This window comes from Coprinopsis cinerea (assembly GCF_000182895.1).
Source record: "Coprinopsis cinerea okayama7#130 chromosome 2 map unlocalized cont3.2, whole genome shotgun sequence".
Classification (NCBI taxonomy): Eukaryota; Fungi; Basidiomycota; class Agaricomycetes; order Agaricales; family Psathyrellaceae; genus Coprinopsis; species Coprinopsis cinerea.
The window spans coordinates 75,096-97,505 of record NW_003307543.1 but is presented as its reverse complement, the minus strand read 5'-3'; the positions used below and the strand labels follow the sequence as shown (position 1 = coordinate 97,505).

Genomic DNA, 22,410 nt, shown 5'->3' with positions numbered 1-22,410 from the left:
TTTGATGATAAATATAATCGCCCTCTCACATCCCACCGTGACCTTCTCGACAAGTCATGCGATGTGGGTAATATAAGCACTAAGAATTCGTTCACAGACTCATGATCAGAGCCCAGGGCTTGATCATAATCACAACCGGGAAGAACTTGGAGTTGGATCCCGTTTCAGGTAGGTATCGAACGAGGGTGGAATGTGAATTCACACGACGATAGAACTGTACACAAAACAAGAATAGAGATGTAAAATAGGGGAAGGTGACCTCAGTAGCGTTGTTCCGGTGGCTAAAATTCGACGGAGTGTCCATTTGTATCCTCATTTCGCCGGTGGAGTAGAAGCCTAGCAACACAGTTTGGGAACTTGGCGATGATTTTTCTACCTTGGTTCCTTTTCCGATATAGCTCTATACAGAATAGTCACTTGGCGATAGAACCTTGCCAAAACGGGGAGCAGAACAGAAGCTTTGTTAGAGCCGGGCGTTCGCTCACCAAGTTGCGAGTGATGGTTTCAAAGTCCGATGATCCTTCATCAGATCTGGCAACGATGCCGGAATTTCGTGTTTACGATGAGGAACATCTAGATTCTTGATAAATATACTAAACATGCGAAGGCTGTCGGAAAGCATACGATACAAATGAAAGCATTCGAAATGCGGAAGGAAGTGAAGCTTAACGAGAGCGTATTTGCAAAGGAAGATATAGGCATAGGGGGGATCAAACCGCGTTTCTTATGTAATGGATTCAAGCGACAAATCGTCGAGTGAATCGATTGTCCAGAGGCCAAATCACCTCCACATCGCAGACGCAGTTCCATACGTACAGAGCGGCTGGTAACGGGCAACGAAACCAACCTGCATATCGTCTGGTCTACGAAGGGCGGGATAATGATCTCGTCTGAGCTCGGGGCCTGGACGGATTTGTAGTGTTGCTGTTTCTTGTCCGTTAGTCGTGTACCCGTAGGACAACAACTAGACGGTTTTTGGTCAGATCCCAGCTCATCGGAGCGATTGCAGCGTTGGAAACTCACTTCGATGAGGGTCGAACACCGGTAGGTGGGTTGTGCGGAGGGATGAGGCGTAGATGGCGACAGCAATGGCGAGATGGGCTACAGGACGGGGTTCAGTAAGTCGTCGTACCCCGATTCTGATCGCTCACCTTCCCGAAGCGACACCTTTGGACCACAGAGCCTGTGGGATGTATGGGACGCGGAGCCTGCGGCACTGGCTGCTCCTACAAGTCAATCAGGCTCGTCAGCAAGGTCCGTCGCAGATCAATGCAACGCTCGTTACTCACCTTATCGCAGGGTCTACCCAGGTTTTCTCTGCGCCACCTCTTCTCCATCCTCTTGTGTCCCTCGGTCCTCAAATGCTTGTACAGGTTGTTGAGGTACCATTCGGCCGGTGTGTCCACTTTTGTCCTGCTGTCGAGGGCTATTTTCAGGCGGCACGCCATGCAATACACTTGCGTTCCAAAAACCTTGGGCTCTTCTGTGAAGTCGACCCAGAGGAAGAGGATCGCAAGGATCCATCTCAGCTTGCTTTCAGCAGTTTGAGTGGCGCGCTTGCCTGTCTCCTCCCCCTTCAGGTCTACCGGGATGGTGTAATCCGCGCTTGCATCGCTCGGGCGATCGATAGGTGGAAACACCGTATCCGGTGGCAATTTCTCCTGAATCGCTTTTATAGAAATATCGAGAGGCGCTAAATGGGATGGACTCACGGAAGGTGCACGCCTTTTAATGCTGCGGGGAACGCTAGCCGTGCCCTATAAAAGGACGTCGATGGCTATAAGAAGCCCGTGCTGGGGATGGGATGTGGCGGATTAACGCACCGACTTCACGGGCTTCTGCCTGGACACTGCGCCCTTCTTCTGGCCCTTGGTACATGCCTGTCGAAAGGTATAAGCCTCGTGCTATCGCATAGATATGAGCGCTTTACACTAACCTTTACCATCTTGTTCAGGAAGACGCAGACTCGAATGTTCGCTTTGCGGGAAGTGTTTGTTCAATATTGATGGGAAGGACTAAAGTTCGAAATTCGAACGGAGTGGCAACAATGGAGGAAGGGTGAACGATGACTGATGTTTGTTCGGGGGTTTAATAAATGGGGCGGAGACATGGAGATTCAACTTTATTTCCCCTGCCCTAAATACTAACGGCACAGTACTTTCTCGCTTTTTCCCGTGGGGAACATAAGGTCCAATGGTGCGCCTATCACAGCCTTTACCTCCACGTTTCTTCACTTTCATCACAGGTTCTTTCCCGCCGAACGTAGAGCTGTATGACTCGCCTCAGGGATCCAACATGTTTGCTGTAATACCTTGGAGTGGCGTTCCGTCCCTCGTTCCCTTAAATAGCCTCGCTTGTTTGCCGATAATTACAGGCGTGCGTGTTTTACTCTCTAAAGCCGGATCCCTTGGGTAAAGCCTGTTCTGCAGTTCACATTACCGCAAAAGGGACAGGATAGGATGGCTCGATAAGGGGATGTCGCTACGCTTCTTCACCGACAGGTGCTTTTAATCATCGTTATCGAGGGCATGTCTTAATTACCCTCCTGTTCCTTTCCCACTGCGCAAGCGACCATTGAGGGACATTCCATCTTTTCAAATCAATCCAAAAAACTATTCGCCGCTGTGTTGAATTTTGTTTTACGCTGGCCGCGCAGACTTGGTTGAAGAGGAACTGATGGCGAAACACGCGGTCTCGGTGGGAACAGAATAGAAGCGACAGTGTTGGAGGGGCCCACCGATCCGTGCCCTTCCCCTACACTCCCAATGTCCGATTTTTTGTAATTCCTCTCATCAGAGCTCTATCTACTAGTCACCCTGGAGTTACTCTCCCATTCATTCCTCTCCAAGGATTCCCGCACCCTACATTACGCTATCCCTACCTAACGGGCCTGAATGTATCCATCAGGTCAAAGCGCCTCTTCTTGTCCCAAGAAAGGCGACAAAAAACTTTTTCTCCTTGACAAGCTTTACTCGGAGAAGACGTGTGTCGACGCCCACAGATGCCTCAATGAGCGGGATGATCCACCTACGAGGAACACGCGTTGTGACAGATGTCAAAGATTTCATCTCCGCTGATCTTTTTTGTCCTTTGTTTTTTGTCTAGACTCGTTGTTGGCCAGCTCACCTGAGTAACGACATCGGATGTGCTCTGCACCTGGAGAGCAGGCTGGAGTGGTCGACGTCTCGGGCGCTGTGATCTTGGTCGATGATCAAATTTCAAAGTCCAACGCGCGCGCTTAATTTCACGCGACTAGGGTCACGTTACCGTTCGCCGTTCGACTTGGCACTATTAGTATGTGTAAACTACCCTAGCTTGCAGTCAGCCATTGAGTATGGGATCGCCGCTCCGATGTCCTCCGAGGATTGTGTAAGCTGGAAACGCCTTCTCAGTGCCCTCCCCAGATTGGCCAAGACAAGACGCCGATATGGGTGGTGACGGTGGCATAGGGAGAGCGCTTCCAGATTCAGGTTCACAGATTCCTCGACCCGTTCCAGTAGCAGACCCTCTTCGTCCCGACCTTGGAGGAGAGAGCTAGCAAGGTTGGTCAGCGTCCTCCATCGACCTGGATGTGGAGGCGGGCACAAGGCAGCAGCTTCTCGGTTCAGCGATATCGCTTCCTCCCTGTCATCGTCCTCGCCTTCGTCATTTTGGTGGATGAACCGCATTTCGAGCGCTTTCGCCAGGCTGGTGAGTGCCTCCCAGCGTTCAGGATCAGCACCTAGCCGTAATTCCAGCGCCTCATGACCGAGTTTGATGGCCTGTTCGATGTCTTCCTCTGACACCTCCTGGATGAATCGAGTTTGAAAAGCTTCAGCCAAGGCCACCAGTGCAGAGGAACGACCACTATGAGGGTGAGGACAGAGACACAACGCCTCCGAAGCAAGGGAGATCGCCTCGTCCAAGTCGTCTCCATCACCCAGCAAGTCGAATCGCAACCGTAGCGTGATGCTGAGGTTCGTCAACGCGAGGTAACGAAATGAGTGATTCCCCGCGCAAAGCTCCAGCGCTTCCCTGTTCACCAATACCGCTTCTTCGAGCTCTTCCGTTCCTCCCTGCGATAAGAACCGAGCCTTGAGGCTGCTCCCTAGATCCAATAATGCCCCATACCGCTCGGAGTGTTTGCCAGGACACATGGCCAGGGCTTCCCTCGAAATTCGAATCGCCTCGTCGATGTCTTGCAGATCCCCGGAGCGCTCGAACCAGGCTGTCAAACAGCCAACAAGGCAAATGAGGGAGTGGCGTCGACCCTGGCCGCGATCCAGGGTCAGCGCTTCTCGGTTTATCCGGATAGCCTCCTCCAAGTCACCAATGTTGCCTCGTTTGTAGTAGCTGAAGCGCAAGATCTGCACGAGGTTCGTGAGTAGCCTCGGTTTGGTGTCACCTCCTTCGTCGCTTTGGCAGATCTCGAGCCCGTATCGGAGGAGTCGTATAGCCTCGTCGAGGTCCTCGACAATACTCTGCCGAACAAAGCGAGCGCAAAGTGCATTGCCAAGGTTGATGATGGAGATCGGTTTCTCGGGGTCGTCGTCCGCGACGAGTGTGAGTGACTGGCGGTACAGCTGGATCGCAGAGTCCAAATCCTCACTCCTCCCTAATCTGTCGAACCGCCATTGCAGAGCGGTGCCGACGTTCACCAACGAGGTTGCGTGTTCGCTGTGCTTCAACGAGGAAGTGTCGGCGAGAGATTCCCGATGGAGGGAGATGGATTCTTCGAGCGCGTTCATGTCGTTCCGATCTTCGAAGATGGAGGAGAGCGTTTGGCCTAGACTGTCGAGCGTCCTCCAGCTGCGCTTCATCCCCACTGCGTGTCGGAAGATGGCGAGTGCGTCGTCGAGGTACTTGGACGAAGCCGTTGATTGGTGCGCGTTGGCGTAGCACCAGCCAAGGTCTACCCAGTTGTCAATGTCGGGTTTGTGGACTTGGATGCGCACAGCGACTTCGAGACAGTGGACGTTCCACCACCACCAGCCTGGATCCCCGATGGAGTACTCGTCGTTGGCCATATCGGCGACTTCTGCCAGACGGTCCACTACGGCTTGGGCATCGTCCTCCACTGCATCGTCAGGTTCGCCCTCTTCTGATTCGTCCTCCCCATCCCCATCCCCATCCTCGCCCTCGCTCTCCACATAGTCGACTGATTGGGCGACGACCTTCTCCTGTACCAGCTTCTCCATCCACCACTCCGCAACGGCTGGCGTAAACTTCTCCAACAGGGCCTCCAAAGTTTCTGGCAGAGGTTGAAACCTATCTGTCCCATTGGCCACATGGTACGGCCAATACTTGATCGCATAGCGATGCAGACCGCGGCGAGGAAGCGGTGTACCAGTGGCCGATAAAGAAGAATCGGAGGTGCCAACTTGAATAACCAATGCGAGGCACCTCTCTGCTGCGCGACGATGGGCTTCAGCCACATCCAGTCTGAAGCTGGTGGCAGAGGAATTCGAATTCGAGACGGAATACGGGGAAGCGAGCGGTGGAGAGGGAGTGGAAGGGGCGGTGAGAAAGTCCATAAACGACGCATGGAACCGGCTAGACATGGGTTCGATCGTGTCCTTGGAGAACGTACCCCTCGTCTGCAGCGCCTGCAGCCTCTCGTGCACCCTCCGAACCGTCATCTCCGGTAGCTGCACCAAGTTCGCAAACGCCGAGACACTCACGGATTCCTGTAAAACAAACATATGCGATAGAACCTTCATTAGGATCTCCCGATCCTCCTCGGTATTCGAATCCGGTGTGAGCAGCCCCGAAAGTCCAGTGTGATATAAAGTCCACAGACGCTTATCCGCGCTTACTCGACTGCCAGAAGCGAGGATCTCCTCCAGTAGGACGTACGCAGGTGGACGATTGAACGAGTCGGACGACAGGATCGCGCAGACTGTCGCACCCCACACCGGTAATCCATTCGAAAGCTCCGCAAGCCTCTCGGCCGCACTCGAAGGCGGGTTCCGCCCGTCCCAGTCTATCTCTTGGAACCTTTTCTCGAAATAGACTTGCATTACTGTTTGAGAGAGTGGAGGAAGCTCGAGTGTGTGGGCGGGGACGTTGCGCAGGGCTCGTGTGATCGTTTGGGTGCGCCGGCTTGTGAGGAGGAATTTGACTGGGTGGTGGGTGGGACTCGGACGTGCGTTGGGGGAAGAAGAAGAGGAAGTAGATGGTGAAGGAGACGAAGAGAGGTTCTCGAGTTGCTTAAGGAGCGCTTCACAGTGCTCCCACTCATCCAACGCATCCAGCACGACAAGGAGGGAGTAAGGGAGATTAAGCTCCCTCACCGGATCAAGGATATACGCCTGCAAATACTCCAGCACACTTCCATGCCCCGAGCTACACCCCCTCGCAGCCTTCGCCACACACGCATACGCCCGTGGGTGCATCCCAGCCAGCTCCCGCCCCATCATCCTAATCGTCGTTATGACATCTCTGTTCTTCCCCCGGGTGAAGAAGGCGAAGGAGGCGAGGCGCCCGCCGCCGCGGAGGGTGTCGACGAGTTTGTGGGTGAGCGTGGATTTGCCGAGTCCGGGGCCGCCGTGGAGCCAGAGGACGAGAGAAGGGGAGGCGGTGGAGTCGAGCCATTGGAGGATAGATTGGAGGGTTGGGGTGCGGCTGTGTTCGAGGTAGTCGTCGGTGAGCCCGACGTGCGTGGGTGGTGTGGGGAGGGCTGTGACTGCGTCTTGGTCTAAAAGGTAGATTAGAGGGGGAGTGGAGCCTTAGATTGAAGGGAGTGTACCTAATTTCTCGTGGATAGTATCCGAGAACGCTTTCAAGTCGAATTGCATCAGGACTTGGTTTTCGATCTGCGAAAGTCGAATGTCAGTCTCAGTTCTTTGACCTCGAAGGGATGTCATGGGCGTAGGCACGCACCTGGAACTTCTGAATGGAATGTTCTAATTCCAACCGCAACGAATCTATCTCGCCCTTGTCCGCCGAGTTCTGCAGGAACCTGAGCGCGACATTCTTCTTGCTGAGCTCGAAACATCTGTGGCTGATATTTGACAGAGAGCTAGGTATCCATCGACGCACCATCGGAGAGAGAGAGAAAAGCATTTTATTTAATCAACAAAATTCAGAGAAGCTGCCCACAAGAAATTCGAAGTTCGAACAACGCACCTCTCGAATATTTCCAAACACCTGTAAAATCGAGGAGAAAGTTTCGCATTCACGAGGCTCTTGTCCATGCAAACTGGGGCGAGGGAAACCGCAAAACTTCCCGCCATCCTACAGATTTGGCGGATTTCTTCTGCGTTTGCTCGAGTTTGCTAAAGAGGGGTAAGTAGTCAACATGGCGGAGCGTTTGAAGGTTACTCACCTCGACAGCTTTCAACAGTACCACCACACTCCCAAACACAGGTTTCAGAGCCGGTTCAGGTGTAACCTGGCTGACATCTTTGAGCGTGTCTAGGACGGTTATGCTGGATGCTAGAAGGGGATGGAAGATGCGCGAGAGGCTAGTCGATGGTGGCTTATTAGGGTGGTTGGGATCGCCTTGGTGCGCCGCGTTGAGGAGTTCTGGGTGCGAGATCTGCATACAGACATACAGGAGGGAGTACGGTTGGTAGACCAGGGTGAAAAGAGAGAGAGAGAGAGAAGTACACAGGTGAGCAAGAGAATGGGAAGCTGGCCGCAAGTAGGGCAGTAAGTACCTCGAGTTCCTTCATCCCATCCCCAAGCGCCTTCTTCACCTCCTTCTTCACCTCCTCCTTGTCATCTTCCGAAACTTGCGTTGTTAACCGCTCCTTGGCTTCCTGGATCGTCCTAGCAAGTACAACAAAAACATCTCAGCTCTCCGCTAAGGACGACATACAGACATTCGAAGGAACCTCCAGTGATCATGACTCTTGGAGGTGTGTTCGAATAGAATGGCAGCTTGTAAACTTAAATAGTGACTTACTTGGAGAAGGCTTTGGCAGCTACGACACCAACCGCTCTACTCTCCTCCCTATCTGCATTCAATAATACGGCCAAGTGGAGCGTAAAACGAGCTGAGGCTTGGAATGTTTCCTCCAACTGGATGTAGTAGTGGTACCGGATGAATTGAAGGGAGGTTAGTACTACAGTAAATGCTACTCTGGGATGCGGTTTAGAGATGGAATGGACGTACCTCGGAGATCTCTGCTACCTTTGAGGAACGAACGATCTCGGAAAGCTCGATTAACCCCTCAACCAACGCCTTCAACTCCTCGTTCTCCTGCAGAACATACCCCAGCTGTAACCGCGCAATATCCTGTTCTACATCCGCGCTTCTCCTAAAGGTAGACCCAGTCGAGTTTGAGAAACCCTCAGTTATGGAGATCTCGAGGGTGGTTTCGATGGAGCTAGTCGTTTCAGGCAAATCACCTTTTCCCGGCGTAGACCCCGGGGAAGCCTTCGAGATTGAACTCGTTTGGATGGTATCCGCAGTTCCACTAGCCCTCGAACTTGAACCCGAACTCGATAGGCGGAAGACTCTTCTCGAGATCCCAGAGATCCGACCAAGCGCTCTATCAATCCTGCCACCCCGACTCCCGCTCCTACTTCCTGATCCTGAGGTATCCAAGTTGGGCGTCAGGTCAATTAATGGGTTGGTAACGATGTGTCGCTAGGGCGGGGATTTATGTAGTGAGACTTCGACAGAGGTAGATGTGGATGGCCAGGCCCCGTAGAGACGTGAGTCAAGTCCGTGAACAAGTCTCAAAGGGAACGCGAGAAACATGGATATCGATAGTAAGTAAGCATGATGGTGGTGATGATCAAGTGGTAAGACGCCTCGAGGCTCGAGGCGTCCTTGTCAATGGCATCCTCCGGGCGCTCCGGGTGTGGGGCCAATAACAAACAAGGCAGTCTTCGTATCCTTTCGTCACATTGCATCGCTTAGTCCACTGTCCAAGTTGGTTTTACTTGATTTAGTCTGACGACTGGAGAACTATGCACGTCCCGAATGGCCTGGCGACGCAGGGCCCTACGCGTCAACCTCAAGGCCCTGTCTGGGAACGGGAAAGGGCGACTGAGATCAAGGGTCAAGGTCGCAAGGGTCAAGGGCGAAAAGGTTTGCTTGTAGGCAGTGGGCACCAGGTGGGCGAGCGAAGCGCAAGTTCCTGCGGGCAACCGGTAAACATGAAACCTAATACCCCAGGATAGGGTGCCCGCTTCAATGGTTGTACGACCCTCTGACACGGTCACACAATGTGTCCTCGATCGGTGAATACAATCGCCCTTCCATCTCGTGTGGACAGTTATGCTTCAAGCGCGCGGTGTAAGGTCAACCTTCAAGAGTCAAGTCATAACCACAAATCCGGATATGGGTACGGGTATGAATTGGTGAATTGGATGGATGGATGGATGTAGCGAGGGAGAAGCCGGTTGGATTGCACCAGAACTACAGTGTATACGTGCGGTGTTCTAAAGTAGCGGATGAAACGTGTTTTGCGACGACTGTTCGTTCTTCTATGCCTTGGTGGCAGCCGCCTCCTCGCCCAAAGTGACCTACACACAGCATTACAAGTCCAGTCAGAAGTTGTCACACAACGAACGCATTTAACGATGACGCACCTGAGGACCACCCTTTCCGTTCTGCCATTGCTGGTATCGGACCGACGTCTGGCCACGCTTCTCAGCGAGAACACGCTGCTCCTCCTTCAGAGAGTTGCGCACTGCACGAGCAGTAATTTGCGCAAACTTGTTGTAACTGTCGCAATATAATCAATTAACGATTGTATAGCGAATATGAGTCAGTTGTGACATACGTGAAAACGCTCCTCCAGGCGGCGGTCATGGTCGTTGTTGGTCTAGTGGTGAACCTGGCGAAATTTGGGTCCCGACGTCGACGACAGCAAAGCCAACGACACCCCTCGGAACAGTCCGGCTCCCACGTGAAAGTCACGCGAGCTACATGTCACGCAAACTTCGATGATGTAATCCGTTTTCCCCAGAAATGATCGCGACGGAAACCTCAAACGCCCACTTCCAAGGCAACTGTTATATCCCTTTGTTTCTAACCACGACCGACCCCTTGTCCTGTTTACCCTGGGCTACAACCACCATCGACGACGGAGAAAGGCACTGAGGAGGAATTGACGACCCCGACGACGATCTAGACGATTCTGAACAGCGAGCAGCCTGAGAGCAGTGTGGAGAGGATTCTGAATTGGGAAGATGTCTGGAATCGCATGGCACTATGTTTTGAAGTTCATCATCACAGGTATGGTCAATAGTCCACCTTTCAATCTGTTGAGTATCTATCATTCACAGAGGTAGTTAGCGAGGTCGCTGACATCTGACATTTTCTCTCGTTTCTCCCCTCTTTCTACATGATTACCAGGTGACGCCGCGGTGGGCAAGTCGTCGCTGCTAATACGGCTCACGGACCAACGCTTTTTGGCCAACCCTGATCCTACAGTACGTTGCCTTTGTTTTCGAGTGTTGGATTTGTAGCACTGATGAGTATGTGTTCTTTGTTGTGTAGCTTGGAGTGGAGTTTGGATCGAAACTTATCACTATCCCGGAGGAAGACAAGGTGGTGAAATTGCAATGTACGTCGTTCTTGACTGTCCATCCTGACACACACAAGTTCTACTGTCAAACGTATTTTGGGACCGTGTACTTACTCGAATCTCTCGATGAACCAGGTTGGGATACAGCAGGCACCGAATCATTTCGAGCCATAACGAGGTCCTACTATCGAGGAGCCGCAGGTTGCCTACTGGTCTACGACGTAACATCGCGGAAGAGTGCGCCCATTCCATACCCAATCTCTTTCATACCCCAACCCTGACACCCTCTCCCAAACTAGGTTTCCTCAACGCCCGGAACTGGCTGAAAGACGTCCGCGAACACGCAGATCCAAACCTAACCTGCATCCTCGTCGGGAACAAAGTCGATTTATGCGGCGACGACGACATAGCCGACGCTTCCTCCGCCTCCGCCTCCACCTCCACCTCCACCGCGACCGACCCACCCTCCGACTCCCAATCCCAATCCAATTCCACAGGAACCTCAAGCGGTACAGGGACAAACTCACGCAAGTCCGGCTCCGGCGGTACCGTGAAAGGCCATTCGCGTAAACCATCCGGGCAATCGAAGGTGCGGGAGGTATCAAGGGAGGAAGGGGAGAAGTGGGCCAAGGAGGAAGGCCTGCTCTTCGTCGAAGCCAGTGCCAAATCGGGTCAGAACGTCGAGCTAGCTTTCGTGGAAGCTTCCAGGGATATTTTGGGCAAGATCCGGAGAGGGGTGTTTGATGACGACCGGGTACGTCTGTCTGCCTGTTTATTCCTTTTGTTTTCAATGCTATTGGTGCGACCACGAGTTCTTTCCTTTTGCCCCCGTTTTTCCACCCTTTGTGCGATGTGCCCTGGAGACTGACGAGGTGTATGTTTTTTTGTAGTCGCCCGGTGTGAAGCTCTCGAAACCCAATACGGATTTGACGCTGGAGCAGAATAGTGCCTCGAGTGGGGGGTGTTGTTCTTCGTGATTGTGCCGGGCTATCTTCGGATGGACGACCACCCCGCTAATTGTCCACACGCATGCACACAGAACACCAACTCGCTCTCTCTTTCTCTCTTTCTGTGTCTAGAGGTTGCCTGAAGCCTTCCATTGGCCTCTCCGTATCCTATTCTATTCTATTTTCAACCTCGGCCCCGATCTGCTTCAGAATCATACCCCCGGCGCAGCTCAGAACACCACGAAACCGAAACGCCATGAATACGACATCACGAGAGCAACGAACCACTTTGTAACTATCTATTCTCAATTAACGGAATCCTGGACGTCATTCACCTCCATTGCCACTGTCTTCCTTACTACATATCGTCGTCCCTCTCTCTGTCTCCCCCCCTCTCCCCCCCCTCTCTCTCTTCCTTTCTCTCTTCATCATTGTCGGATTCCCGGGCCATTTGTTACCTTACCTTACCCCCCGTTGTCCCCTTTGTTATCGGTTCGTCGTTTCTTACTTTAATCCCTTATTCCCTGTATCTCTAGGTTCCTTCCTGTCTTCCGGATTTCTTTCTCTTTCTCTTAATGTCAGTGTTTGTGTTTTTTGTCTGTGGATGTGGATGTGGATGTGGATGAGACTGGGTTATGTATTATGTATTCCATCTATCTCTCTTGGTGGTAGGTAGGGAGTCGATTGGGCGCCCCAAGTGCTCACCCAGTTTCAGGTTGATGCCCGTCATGAGTCAGCGCTACTTGATTACTTGAAGACGGTAAGGGTCGTGCGTGGTTTATATGCATAGGACCCGGTGCCGGAGGATTCGTTATGGCCAAGCTTACCTTCTGAATCATCCGTTCACTGGCGGTGACGGAGTTGCATACGCACAGGTGATCTCGAATACATACTACATATTCCGCGGGAAAAAACCTTTGAGAAAACCGTGACAGTAAAAGGGATGGTAAGCTAATTTTGGTAGGTCCACTGCCTAAAATGGGTATACATTAACCCGGTTTTCGATCGTTCGATATGGTCATGTTTGCCTTCTGAATCGTCGTTTCTTTCAGCTTTCCGTAATATTGGATAGATGATGATACCGCCCTGAAGTATACTGTAAAGTCAAGATGATACCAAAGCTACTACGCAACTCAAGCTGAGCTGAAAAATATATTTTCAGCGAGCACTGGGGTCTGGATCTGCTTCAAAGAGCGTCCACAATGCAGGCGTCCTCGGGTTGAAGGCGCCCAAATATACCACACCCCCGACATTTGAGTTCTGGGTGGTGGGCCGAGTCTGACTCTTGAGACTCGGGGCTACCGATGTCAATTGTGTATTCTCGCCGTTTATGTAACGTTTCCGCGAGGCTTCAACTTCAAAAGTGTTCTGGTCGACTCGTTTAACAGCAAGAGGCCGTGGGAACGGGCGCTTATTGGGCACTGGATGCAGTTTTGCTTTCCTTGAACAGAGTAGATATCGTGGGTGATGCTTGTTAGGTCGCGACTCAGACTAGGGCGCCGGTGCCTTCCCTGAATTTAAAAGCGGACGGGGGAGCCCATGGATATAATCCAGCGTCGAATTCTAGGGAATGTGTTCTATATCAAAGCGATGGGTTATGTCATTGAGACGTGTCAGAACCCCACTTTGAGCTTCACTGGAGCGAGATCGACCTTCGCCTTATCCTCCCTCTACCTCTAAGTACGTTCGTCGGATGGCAGGAAGATGTCGCGATCGATGCGACTTGCCCTGATCAGGTTTTATGACACCCGCTGTGCTTCATGCTAGGAACCAGAATTATAGCATTTTGCTGAGGCTCAACTCCTGCATTTCCAGGGCAAATGTGTTTGACTGAATCAGCGGCAGCCTGCGCCTTGCATTGATACTTATAGACCTCTCAGACTCAGGGCCCCTATTCCCCGCAGCTGATTCCATCACGGACCCAATGGTTATTTCCGGGCTCATCGCACAGCGAAGTCCACATGTCGCCATCAGCCATCACCGCCATACCCAGTTTCAATACCACATTGCAAACTTCGCCTTCGCTAACAGCTTCAAACTCTCTCCCATGCCACCACCATGTCCACTATGGAACGAGAGGACCGACCCGCCGTAAGCGCCCCAGACGAGCGAAAATCGCCCAGTTTCCTCCAATCGCCACCCTTTTCGTTTTTTCGCAGTGGATCGAGTCCACGCGTGAAGAGTAGGACGCTGAGCAGCGACGGGTCCGTCTATGCTGAGCAGGCTGAGTTGTCGCCATCGCCTTCAGCCTCGGGGTCACCCACCCCGTCAGTGCAAGCTGTCCGCCTGAAAGATGGAAAGGACAAGTTCTTTCCTCGATCGACCACCCTACCATCGATTACATTCTCGGATTCGTCGACCCTGTTGAACCCATCCAGCCCACCGCTCAAACTGCACCACTTGGACGACGAGAAGATCAGATACGGTACTTTTGTTAAACCAGTGACTGCGGAGCCCGAAGGCAGGTCTCCTTTGAGATCCGTTCAAATCTCCGGTGAGTCGGTCGATGCACAGCATACTACGCTCTTCTGAATGCGTCTCCCTTGCAGGTATAACCGTGCTCCTGAGCACCGCCAGCAAGCAGCCCGTTTCAGTTCGATTATTCAAGAACGGATCCGAGTTCTTGAAGCTCCCATTCGTTCGTGGGGATTCGGCGGACCCTCTGCGCTGGAATCTCAAGCCGCATCTGTATGTCACGGTGCATCCAGTTTACGATTCTGCTTTCTTTGACGCGTCTCCATTACTTAGAACGATACGTGGGGATACGAATATCTCTCTTCAAGTACGAAAACGCCGACGATGGCCGAAGAACCCAGTCCTGGTGGAAGTCCCAGTCTCATATGACGAAGTCGCGGACGTAATCCCTGCTTTTCACGACGATATCACCACATACCGTGCGCCAATCTGTCAGACTCGAAAGTTGGAAACCACACGCTTATAATCAACCCTTTTTCGCAGAACTCATCATACACGAGGATCCATTAATTATCGTCGATGTGGTGGCGGTCAGTCGTTCGTTCACATACACTCTTTAGTGGCTCCAGCTCACGGAGAACCCCCAGGATGTCGAACCCTTGCAAGCTAATCTGCAGAATGCTCATGATAAGGCGAGGGAGATAAGAAGTGCCCTAGACCATCTCGGGAAATCGAGGCATTTCTTGGAGCACCTCGTTCATTACGGCGCTGCCTTCAGTGAGGTATGTCCTTTTTCTCGCTTTTTTTAGGTCTTCCAGCGCCAATCTGTCCTCCATTTAGATTGATCCCATCGCCAAAGCCATTCTTTCCACTGTCAAAGTGGCGTATAAGGTCTGTAACTCCCATTCTCCTGTCAGTTCTACTTTTTTTTTTTTACAATCCTTGATTTCCACACAGCATTTGGAACAATCTGAAAGATGCGACAGGATCGTTGTTGGACTAGCAGAGAGTATGGCGCGGACGCTTGGATACATTGAGGATGTTGAACAGTTTGCGCGCCTGGCTCAGTTGAAGCGGGCTTTGGAAGACATTAGACCTTTGATGGAGGATACGACGAACTTTATCCTGAAGTATACGAACAGAAGTCGTACAGGTGATTATCCAATTCACCGGTCATCAGATATAAGCTAACAGGCGCCTAGATAAAGCATTCAAAACGTCCTTCTTTAGGGATGAAGTTGACATCCTGAAGAAGCGTTATGATAGATTCCAGGAGCAGTTTGATCGGGGCCTGGCCGTGCAGTCGACAGTTGGCATCGAAGACCTTCTCCAGCGCCTAGGTGGGTAGGCTCTCCCTCCTACTCACGGACGCTCTCACTGACCCTTTATCAGCATCCAATGAAGACGATCAAATCCTCCAAGATCTCAAACCTCGAGGTCTCGAGTTCACCTCCTATCCATTTTCGGAATGCATGAAGGGCACGAGGTTGAGCGTCCTCTCCGCCATCGACGAATGGGTACACGACCTCGAAGCGTCGAACGTCCTGTGGATTCGGGGTTTCCCCGGTGCCGGAAAAACAGCAATCGCATCCACCATCGTCAACCAGCTCCGCGATCTCAACCGATTGGGCGCTCGATTCGTGTTCCAGCGCGACCAAGAGACGGTTTCGACAGCGAACGCTTTGTGGAGGAGCGTTGCTTATGATTTGGCAAGGCTGTACCCGTCGGTGCGGAGGATCATTGTTGAGAGGATCAGGGAGGAGGATGTGGACGTGGAGACGTCCAATGTGAGGGTGCTGTTTCGAGAGCTGATAGAGGAGCCGCTGCGGGAGTGCCGGGATATCCCATCCGGGCGCTTGCCTGTCATCGTTATCGACGCCCTGGACGAATGTGGGGGTCGAGATGGTCGACGTTCCATTCACCGTGCCACCCTGCTCCAAACCCTCAAGCGCTGGCCGCAGCTCCCAACCCACTTCAAACTCATCCTCACTAGCCGGATCGAGGACGACATAACCAAGGTTTTAACCCCCTTTTCCGAAATCATTGATCTTTCCACCGGCGTGACTGTCAAGAAGAAGGCATCGGATGACATTCGACACTACCTCACATACCGCTTTTCCAAGATTGCCGAAGACTACGACTCACTTCCTTCTGATTGGCCAGGTCCTGTCGCTATTGAGGACCTGACAACCAGGGCGGCCGGTCTCTTCCTATGGGCCAAAACCGCTGTCGAATTCGTCAACCTCGGAGAACCAACCTCGCAACTCCAGCTCCTGTTGGAGGGGAACGGAACCCTGGGCGATGTAGACGATCTTTATTCCCGCGTCCTCGAGATGTCGTTCCGCAACCCCACACCAGAAGTCGTCCAAGCGTTCCAAGACCTCGTCGGAGTGATGATCTTCGCCAAACGCCCACTCTCTGAACAAGACTGCATCCACCTCCTTCCCTACTCCGCTTCCATGGTCGAGTTCATCCGCAAGGGCCTCCGTTCCGTCCTCGACGATGGCAACCTTTTGCGCTTCCAGCACGAATCTTTCCCCGAGTTTCTGTTGAACTCGGAAACGTGCCCAGAAGAATTCAGGATCCGAGAAGGCCCTCATCATCGCAACCTCGCCATCGTCAGCCTCCGGCTTATGCTCCAGGAGCTTCGATTCAACATCTGCCACTTCCCCAGCTCCCACAAACGCAACGACGCCGTTCCCGACCTCCCTGCTCGCGCCGCCCATTTCATCACCCCGGCCCTCAACTATGCTTCTTGTTTTTGGATGGACCACGTTCAGATGGTTCCCTTTGACGAAGAGATTCTCGATCTAGTCCGACAGTTGCTCCACGAGAAGCTGCTGTATTGGTTCGAGGTGCTCAGTATCATTGAGGAGATGTATTCGGCGTCTACGATGCTGGATATGCTGTTGGATTGGGTTCAACCGAGCGAAGACCAAGCGCTCATCGCCTTCATTGAAGATGCTATCAAGTACCTCGGTTCCTTCGCGGGCGTTATGGCCCAAAGTGCTCCCCATATCTACATCTCCACCCTCCCCTTCGCCCCCTCCAACTCGTTGGTCGCTCGGCAGTACCTCCCTTACTTCCCCAGAACCATCAGGATCACCCGAGGTCGATGCGTGGACTGGCCACGGATTGTGTTCTCAGTGGATGAGCATGACGACGCTGTCAACTCTGTCGCCTTCTCCCGTGACGGAAAACTCATCGTTTCGGCCTCGAATGACAAGACTGTGCGCGTTTGGGATGCCGAGACGGGGGACCCCAAGTCTGGTCCGCTGGAAGGACACGAGGGCTATGTCACCACCGCTGTGTTCTCCCCGGATGGACGGCTCGTCGTGTCCGGGTCCGATGACTATACCATCAGGGTCTGGGATGCGGATAGTGGGGAGGAGGTCGCTGGTCCTTTGTCGGGTCATCGCAATGTCATCAGTTCGATCGCTTTCTGCCCTAAAGGCATCTATATCGCTTCAGCCTCCTACGACAACACCATCCACCTCCGACTAGCGACTGATCCTCAACACGGGCCTGTCAAGATTCTCGAACATCCCGCTCCTGTGAACACCCTGGCGTTCTCCTCCCATGGCGCGCGGCTGGCGTCTGGGTCCTCGGATAGGATCGTTCGAGTCTGGGATGTGGCGAGTGGGGAGGTGTTGAACAGGTTCGAAGGCCACACGAACTCGATCAACTGTGTCGTGTTTTCGCCGGATGAAACGACGATTGCCTCTGCTTCTGAAGACGAGACCATTCGTCTGTGGGACCTTGTCACCAACTCGCCCATCGGAGCCCCACTCGAAGGACATACAGACGCTGTCACCTCGATCGCCTTTTCTCAGGATGGACGTCGGTTGATTTCGGGAGCGTATGATGGTATCCTTCTTCTCTGGGAGGTATCGACAGGCGCGATCGTTGGCCAGTTTACTGGACATTGGAATGGCGTTACCTCCGTCGCTTTCTCGCCTGATGGCAAACGCGTCTTATCGGGATCCTGCGACGAAACGATCGCCGTTTGGGATGCAGAAGTCGCCACCGAGTCCGATGGATCTGAGAAGGAAGACTCGGAGTACTCACTCACCCCTTTCCTCGACATCCCCGCCCACCAGGACAACGTCAAGTCGATCAGCTTCTCTCCGGATGGGAGGTACATTGCCTCAGGCTCGGACGATGAAACGCTGCGTGTGTGGGATGCAGAGACCGGCATCCAGCTGCCCATAGGATTCCACCGCGACGATTTGGATGGCCATCATTGGTACCGCTTCCCGCTCCCACCAACCCACAAACACGCTGTCGAGGTCGTTTCATATTCTCCGGATGGGCAACTGATGGCCACAGGTGGCGGTTATAATGATGAAACACTGTGCATCTGGAACAGCGAAACCGGCAAGCTTCATATTCCGGTCCTTCGTGGGCACGCAGGAGGCATCACTTCCCTCGTTTGGTTCCCCGACAGCACCAGATTGGCCAGCAGCTCCTACGACGCTACCGTCCGGATCTGGAATATTGGGACTGGGGAAACGGTTGCGGGGCCGTACGCTCCTCATACCAGTTGGGTCACCTCGTTGGCTATCACTGCGGATGGAACGCGGTTGGCGTCTGCGTCGAGGGATCATTCCATCCAGGTTATGGATGCTGAAACCCTTGAGCCTGTCGGCGAGCCTCTGTTAGGGCATGGTGGGTCCGTCAACTGCGTCATCTTCTCTCCAGATGGTCGGTTCCTTGCCTCCGCCTCCAACGATCGTACGATTCGGCTTTGGAATCCGGAGTCTGGTGAGGTGGTGTGGGTGCTCAAGGAAGCTCATCGCAAGTCGATCCTCTGTCTATCGATCTCCAGAGACGGGCAGTACCTCGCATCAGCCTCCGTCGATAAGAGCATCAACCTTTGGAATGTCGAGAGTGGAACTCTCCATCTGGGACCCCTCGAAGGCCACACAGGGACGATCTTCTCCGTTGCCTTCAACAACGACGGGACGCGTTTAGCCTCGAGTGCAGAAGACGAGACGATTCGAGTATGGGACGTGTCCTCTTCCGACATCCAGTCCGATCTCGCAGATGCTCGACCCGCGGAATTCGCCGACGATTCAGGGTACCAGAATGGGTGGATCGTGCGGTCGAGGAACAACTATGTGGACTGTTTGATACTTTGGGTACCACCGTGGTGTCGGAGTGAGGTGTGGTGGCCGCGGAATACTGCAGTCATTGCAGAGGACCCTGTGAAGTTGGATCTGACGTATTTCTGTCACGGTACGGAGTGGCATCGTTGTGTTGAACCGATAGACGATTGGGCATAGGGCTTTTGTTTGGGACATTTGTGTGTATATTATTTTTTGGAACTATGATATTTACAATGTACATAATTTAATCATGTTCACCCTCGCGGATTCGAAGGTGCCACCAGACGCCAAGAGATGTGTTGTCCAATTCAGGACATCAAACTCCTATTTGTGGAATGCGAGCCTTCGCGCAACTGAATCCACATTGTAGCGAGACAATTGTCATACAACTAGTAGGTAAGATTGTTGGAGTAGACTATCAATATAATAAATATGGTCTGTTTCATTAAAATTGTCGTCCGTAAGGGTTCGGCCCTCAAGAGTTCACCCCAACATCGTGTGCGAGAGAGGGTTTTAGGCGGGAGTGGGACCTGTACAAGGTGCAGTGGGAATGGTAGAGAACTCTGCCGTATAGCGGTCGGGGTACTGGCATCCACTAATCTCAGCTGGGCCTCCTTCCACATCGTCGTCATTGAACCAGCCGTCCAGCCCACTGGGAAGAGGAGTGGGGGTCCCTGTCGGTAACTCTACTGGCAGGGTAACGATCGATGCTGTATTGGTGTAAGTCGGGAGGAGTTCTACAGGAACAGCGGCTCCCGTGATGGCTGCAGGTGGCCAGGGGTATTGTGAGGAGTATGAGGCAGGAATGGTGGGTGAGGGATCAGCCCCCGTGCGATACGGTGGGTAGGCTCCGTCGAAAGGCTCTTGATTTCCCCCAAGAGCTAGACATTTCCCGATCGAGGTTCTAGGATCTCTGGGTATCCAACCATTTTCGAGTCCTAGCTTGTAGGACCAGAGGGGGGTCCCTACTCGACCGTCGATCGATGGACCGATCTACATGGGAATCCTCAGATATGCGCCAATGGGATAAACTTGTCACTGACCTTCCATGTCCAGAAGAAGAAATCTCCCAACGCGTCAAAGCTGGCCGTGATGAAGCTTTCCAATCCTTCTTTCATGGTGGCATTGTAATTCTCCCAGTCATCGTACTCCTGACATTGAGGGTGCGGTGATTCGATACCAACACCCCGTAAGAATAAGCCGCAATCATTAGGTGCAGCTGAGAATTCTCCTCCGACAGTGGGGCCAATCGCCCTTCGACTGAGAGGGAATAGTAGTGAGCTGCAGGGCTGTATACGCACTATAATAGGGAACAGACCTGTGGTTGAAGGCGGGTCCCCAGTTATCACACGCAGCTTTCGGCCACGTCCCTCCAGCCTTCCCATCTTCGGCAGGTTCTGTTATGGGCGCAGTGTTTATGCCACCGAAGGCGAAATATGGGTGGCCGTCCATGATAACCCGGTCGCCCCCAGGAAGTAGACCATCCCACAATGAGAGTGGTTGAAGACCGTCGGATATAGCAATGTACTGCATCTTCGTTAGAAAACACCCATGACCTTTCAGAGATTATGAAGCTTACCGGTCCATTTCCGTTTCCCGTTCCTGTGATCTTCCTAATCATGTTGTACGCTTCCAGGTAGAAGCTCGACAGGGCCTCTGCACCTATCTCCCCAGCCAAAGGCTCATTTACGAGCTCAATCACTTGAATCACGTCTCTATACTCGGGTTGGGAGATGAATTCAGTAAACACGCGGAGGGTATAGAGCGTCCTCTGAGCATTGGCGATGCCCATGTTCCCGGCCAGAAAGTTAATTTGAGATAATCTTCCCGAGTGATTGTAGCCTGCATTCTCACTTCAGGGAAAGGAATCTACGAATGAGTAGATACGTACCGTTTTGCGATCCAGGGACTGCGTGTAGGTCCAGGGCCACTCTCAGGCCGTATTTTCTAGCCCACTTGATTATCCGAAGGAAATATCTAGACGATGTATTCAGCAATGTCCCATGTGCTTGACGAGATGAGTGGCTTACTTCCACGACGTCCTCTCTAAAAATGGTTCCCCTTCCCATGTCTCAACCGCCCAAAATCCAATGGGGACCCTGATCCAATTTAGACCAGCGCCTGGAAGCCAAATCGACAGGTTACGTCAAGGTTCGTGATTGCAAGGACAGTCCCTTACCTGCGATCTCGGCAATGTCTTGTTCTGTCTGTGGAAGACGGCATTTAGTTCCTAATAACTCACATGTTGAAAGAGAGTGGGAATGACTTACAATGAAGGTGGCGTAGTGCTCTTCGAGTTGGGATAAGCCACCGTTGGCCTCGTCTGCAGCCATGGCCTCTGAAAGCTCATACTCGTCCTTCGTCCCTGGGTACCTCTGAAATATCTCTGGAGAGATGAAGGGCTCCAAAACGAAGAGACCACCGAGGTTGACGCCGTAGATGCGGTCCTCTCCCCACTTCCACGAAGAGTTTAGCGGCGGAGTCCAGGAGTTTGGCCTCGCGTCGTTGTTGAACGGATCGTCAGGATCATCCACCCCTTGGCACGAAGATCAGCGGGTTAGAGCGAGGCTTGATCCAAGAAGCGCTCACAGTGTCCTCCAAATGGATTCAAGTATACGAATTTCGTCCCATCTTCCGCCGTTATCTCGGAGCCATTCCCTCCAGTCTATCATAGTCAGGTTCCAAAGTCCCTGTGCTTCAAACAAAGTGGTACGCACCCGGGCCGTTCCTCGAGAGGATGGACTACTATCATCAGAGTGCTTTATAGTGGTGAAGTATATTGGAAGAAAGATGGCCAGAAACAGAACGACAATGACCGTAAGAGCAAATAAGATGATGAACCAAACACGACGATGAAGGGGTTTCTTGGTCACGGATCCGTCGCTTGATGCCTCAGATAGCAACGCTTTGCTGCCAGTCGAGTGACGAGGGGAAGGTTCCCATGTCCCAAACGGAGAGTAGCTGCCTGCACGGGCTGTGTCTTCCATATGTGCCGCTGATCCCGAGCCCTTGAGTTACTGAAGCGACGACTTGAATGGCAGATTTGGGTTGGTTTTTAGGAACCAGTAAAGGAGACTATATGACTATATATCGAACGAGGGAGTGCTGACGTTGCCCGCAGCTGCATGAGAAACGAGATAGGACTGAGAAGCGCATAGCGAGAGATAGTATGTAAGCTCGGCTTCTTGGAGCATAGTGGAAATCTGCATTTACAATGTTTAACTGAGGCCGATATGTCGTCACATCGAACATCATACTTACTGTAACTACCACTGTGAAGCGGGCTGAGAATCGAGAGCGGCCCTCCGCGCTAGGAATCCGCTTACAGCTTGCATTGTCCCCACTTTCTCAGCGACACGATTAGAATTCTCTTAGCGTATGTACAGAAGAAGAAAAGAAGTCGTAAATAGAATCGAAGATAAGTAAGAATAAACGCAGTGAGTAACGTAGATGCAGAATGGGCTTTGGATGTCT

The 22,410-nt window shown here is 52.5% G+C and overlaps 5 protein-coding genes across 5 annotated transcripts; 2 read left to right on the top strand and 3 right to left on the bottom strand.

The window, feature by feature from the left end:
* Positions 1 to 781: 781 nt before the first annotated feature.
* On the bottom strand, positions 782 to 1,945 carry CC1G_08289 (hypothetical protein; the record flags this gene model as incomplete). The annotated part of the gene is made up of 7 exons (XM_001841093.2): positions 782 to 964; positions 1,024 to 1,101; positions 1,152 to 1,226; positions 1,290 to 1,661; positions 1,713 to 1,757; positions 1,824 to 1,880; positions 1,937 to 1,945. The coding sequence occupies 7 exons, from the start codon at positions 1,943 to 1,945 to the stop codon at positions 782 to 784; spliced, it is 819 nt and encodes a 272-aa protein (XP_001841145.2).
* A 1,360-nt stretch (positions 1,946 to 3,305) lies between these two features.
* On the bottom strand, positions 3,306 to 9,748 carry CC1G_13817 (hypothetical protein; the record flags this gene model as incomplete). Its single annotated transcript, XM_002911736.1, has 13 exons — positions 3,306 to 6,676; positions 6,728 to 6,794; positions 6,862 to 6,976; positions 7,108 to 7,256; positions 7,307 to 7,519; positions 7,641 to 7,752; positions 7,802 to 7,834; positions 7,889 to 8,004; positions 8,099 to 8,575; positions 8,875 to 9,071; positions 9,241 to 9,352; positions 9,526 to 9,661; positions 9,720 to 9,748. The coding sequence occupies 13 exons, from the start codon at positions 9,746 to 9,748 to the stop codon at positions 3,306 to 3,308; spliced, it is 5,127 nt and encodes a 1,708-aa protein (XP_002911782.1).
* A 380-nt stretch (positions 9,749 to 10,128) lies between these two features.
* Positions 10,129 to 11,443, top strand: CC1G_08286 (rab GTPase; the record flags this gene model as incomplete). The annotated part of the gene is made up of 6 exons (XM_001841090.1): positions 10,129 to 10,174; positions 10,295 to 10,371; positions 10,439 to 10,505; positions 10,602 to 10,703; positions 10,766 to 11,220; positions 11,357 to 11,443. 6 exons carry the CDS (start codon positions 10,129 to 10,131, stop codon positions 11,441 to 11,443), a joined length of 834 nt encoding a protein of 277 aa, XP_001841142.1.
* Positions 11,444 to 13,471: 2,028 nt separating this feature from the next.
* CC1G_08285 (HNWD1) lies at positions 13,472 to 19,113 on the top strand (the record flags this gene model as incomplete). The annotated part of the gene is made up of 8 exons (XM_001841089.2): positions 13,472 to 13,907; positions 13,963 to 14,101; positions 14,162 to 14,307; positions 14,372 to 14,418; positions 14,476 to 14,610; positions 14,786 to 14,981; positions 15,031 to 15,168; positions 15,221 to 19,113. 8 exons carry the CDS (start codon positions 13,472 to 13,474, stop codon positions 19,111 to 19,113), a joined length of 5,130 nt encoding a protein of 1,709 aa, XP_001841141.2.
* Positions 19,114 to 19,421: 308 nt separating this feature from the next.
* On the bottom strand, positions 19,422 to 21,923 carry CC1G_08284 (exo-beta-1,3-glucanase; the record flags this gene model as incomplete). Its single annotated transcript, XM_001841088.2, has 10 exons — positions 19,422 to 19,929; positions 19,980 to 20,196; positions 20,255 to 20,463; positions 20,516 to 20,778; positions 20,828 to 20,913; positions 20,967 to 21,057; positions 21,116 to 21,143; positions 21,207 to 21,472; positions 21,526 to 21,601; positions 21,654 to 21,923. 10 exons carry the CDS (start codon positions 21,921 to 21,923, stop codon positions 19,450 to 19,452), a joined length of 1,986 nt encoding a protein of 661 aa, XP_001841140.2. The 3' UTR covers positions 19,422 to 19,449.
* Between the last annotated feature and the right edge of the window lie 487 nt (positions 21,924 to 22,410).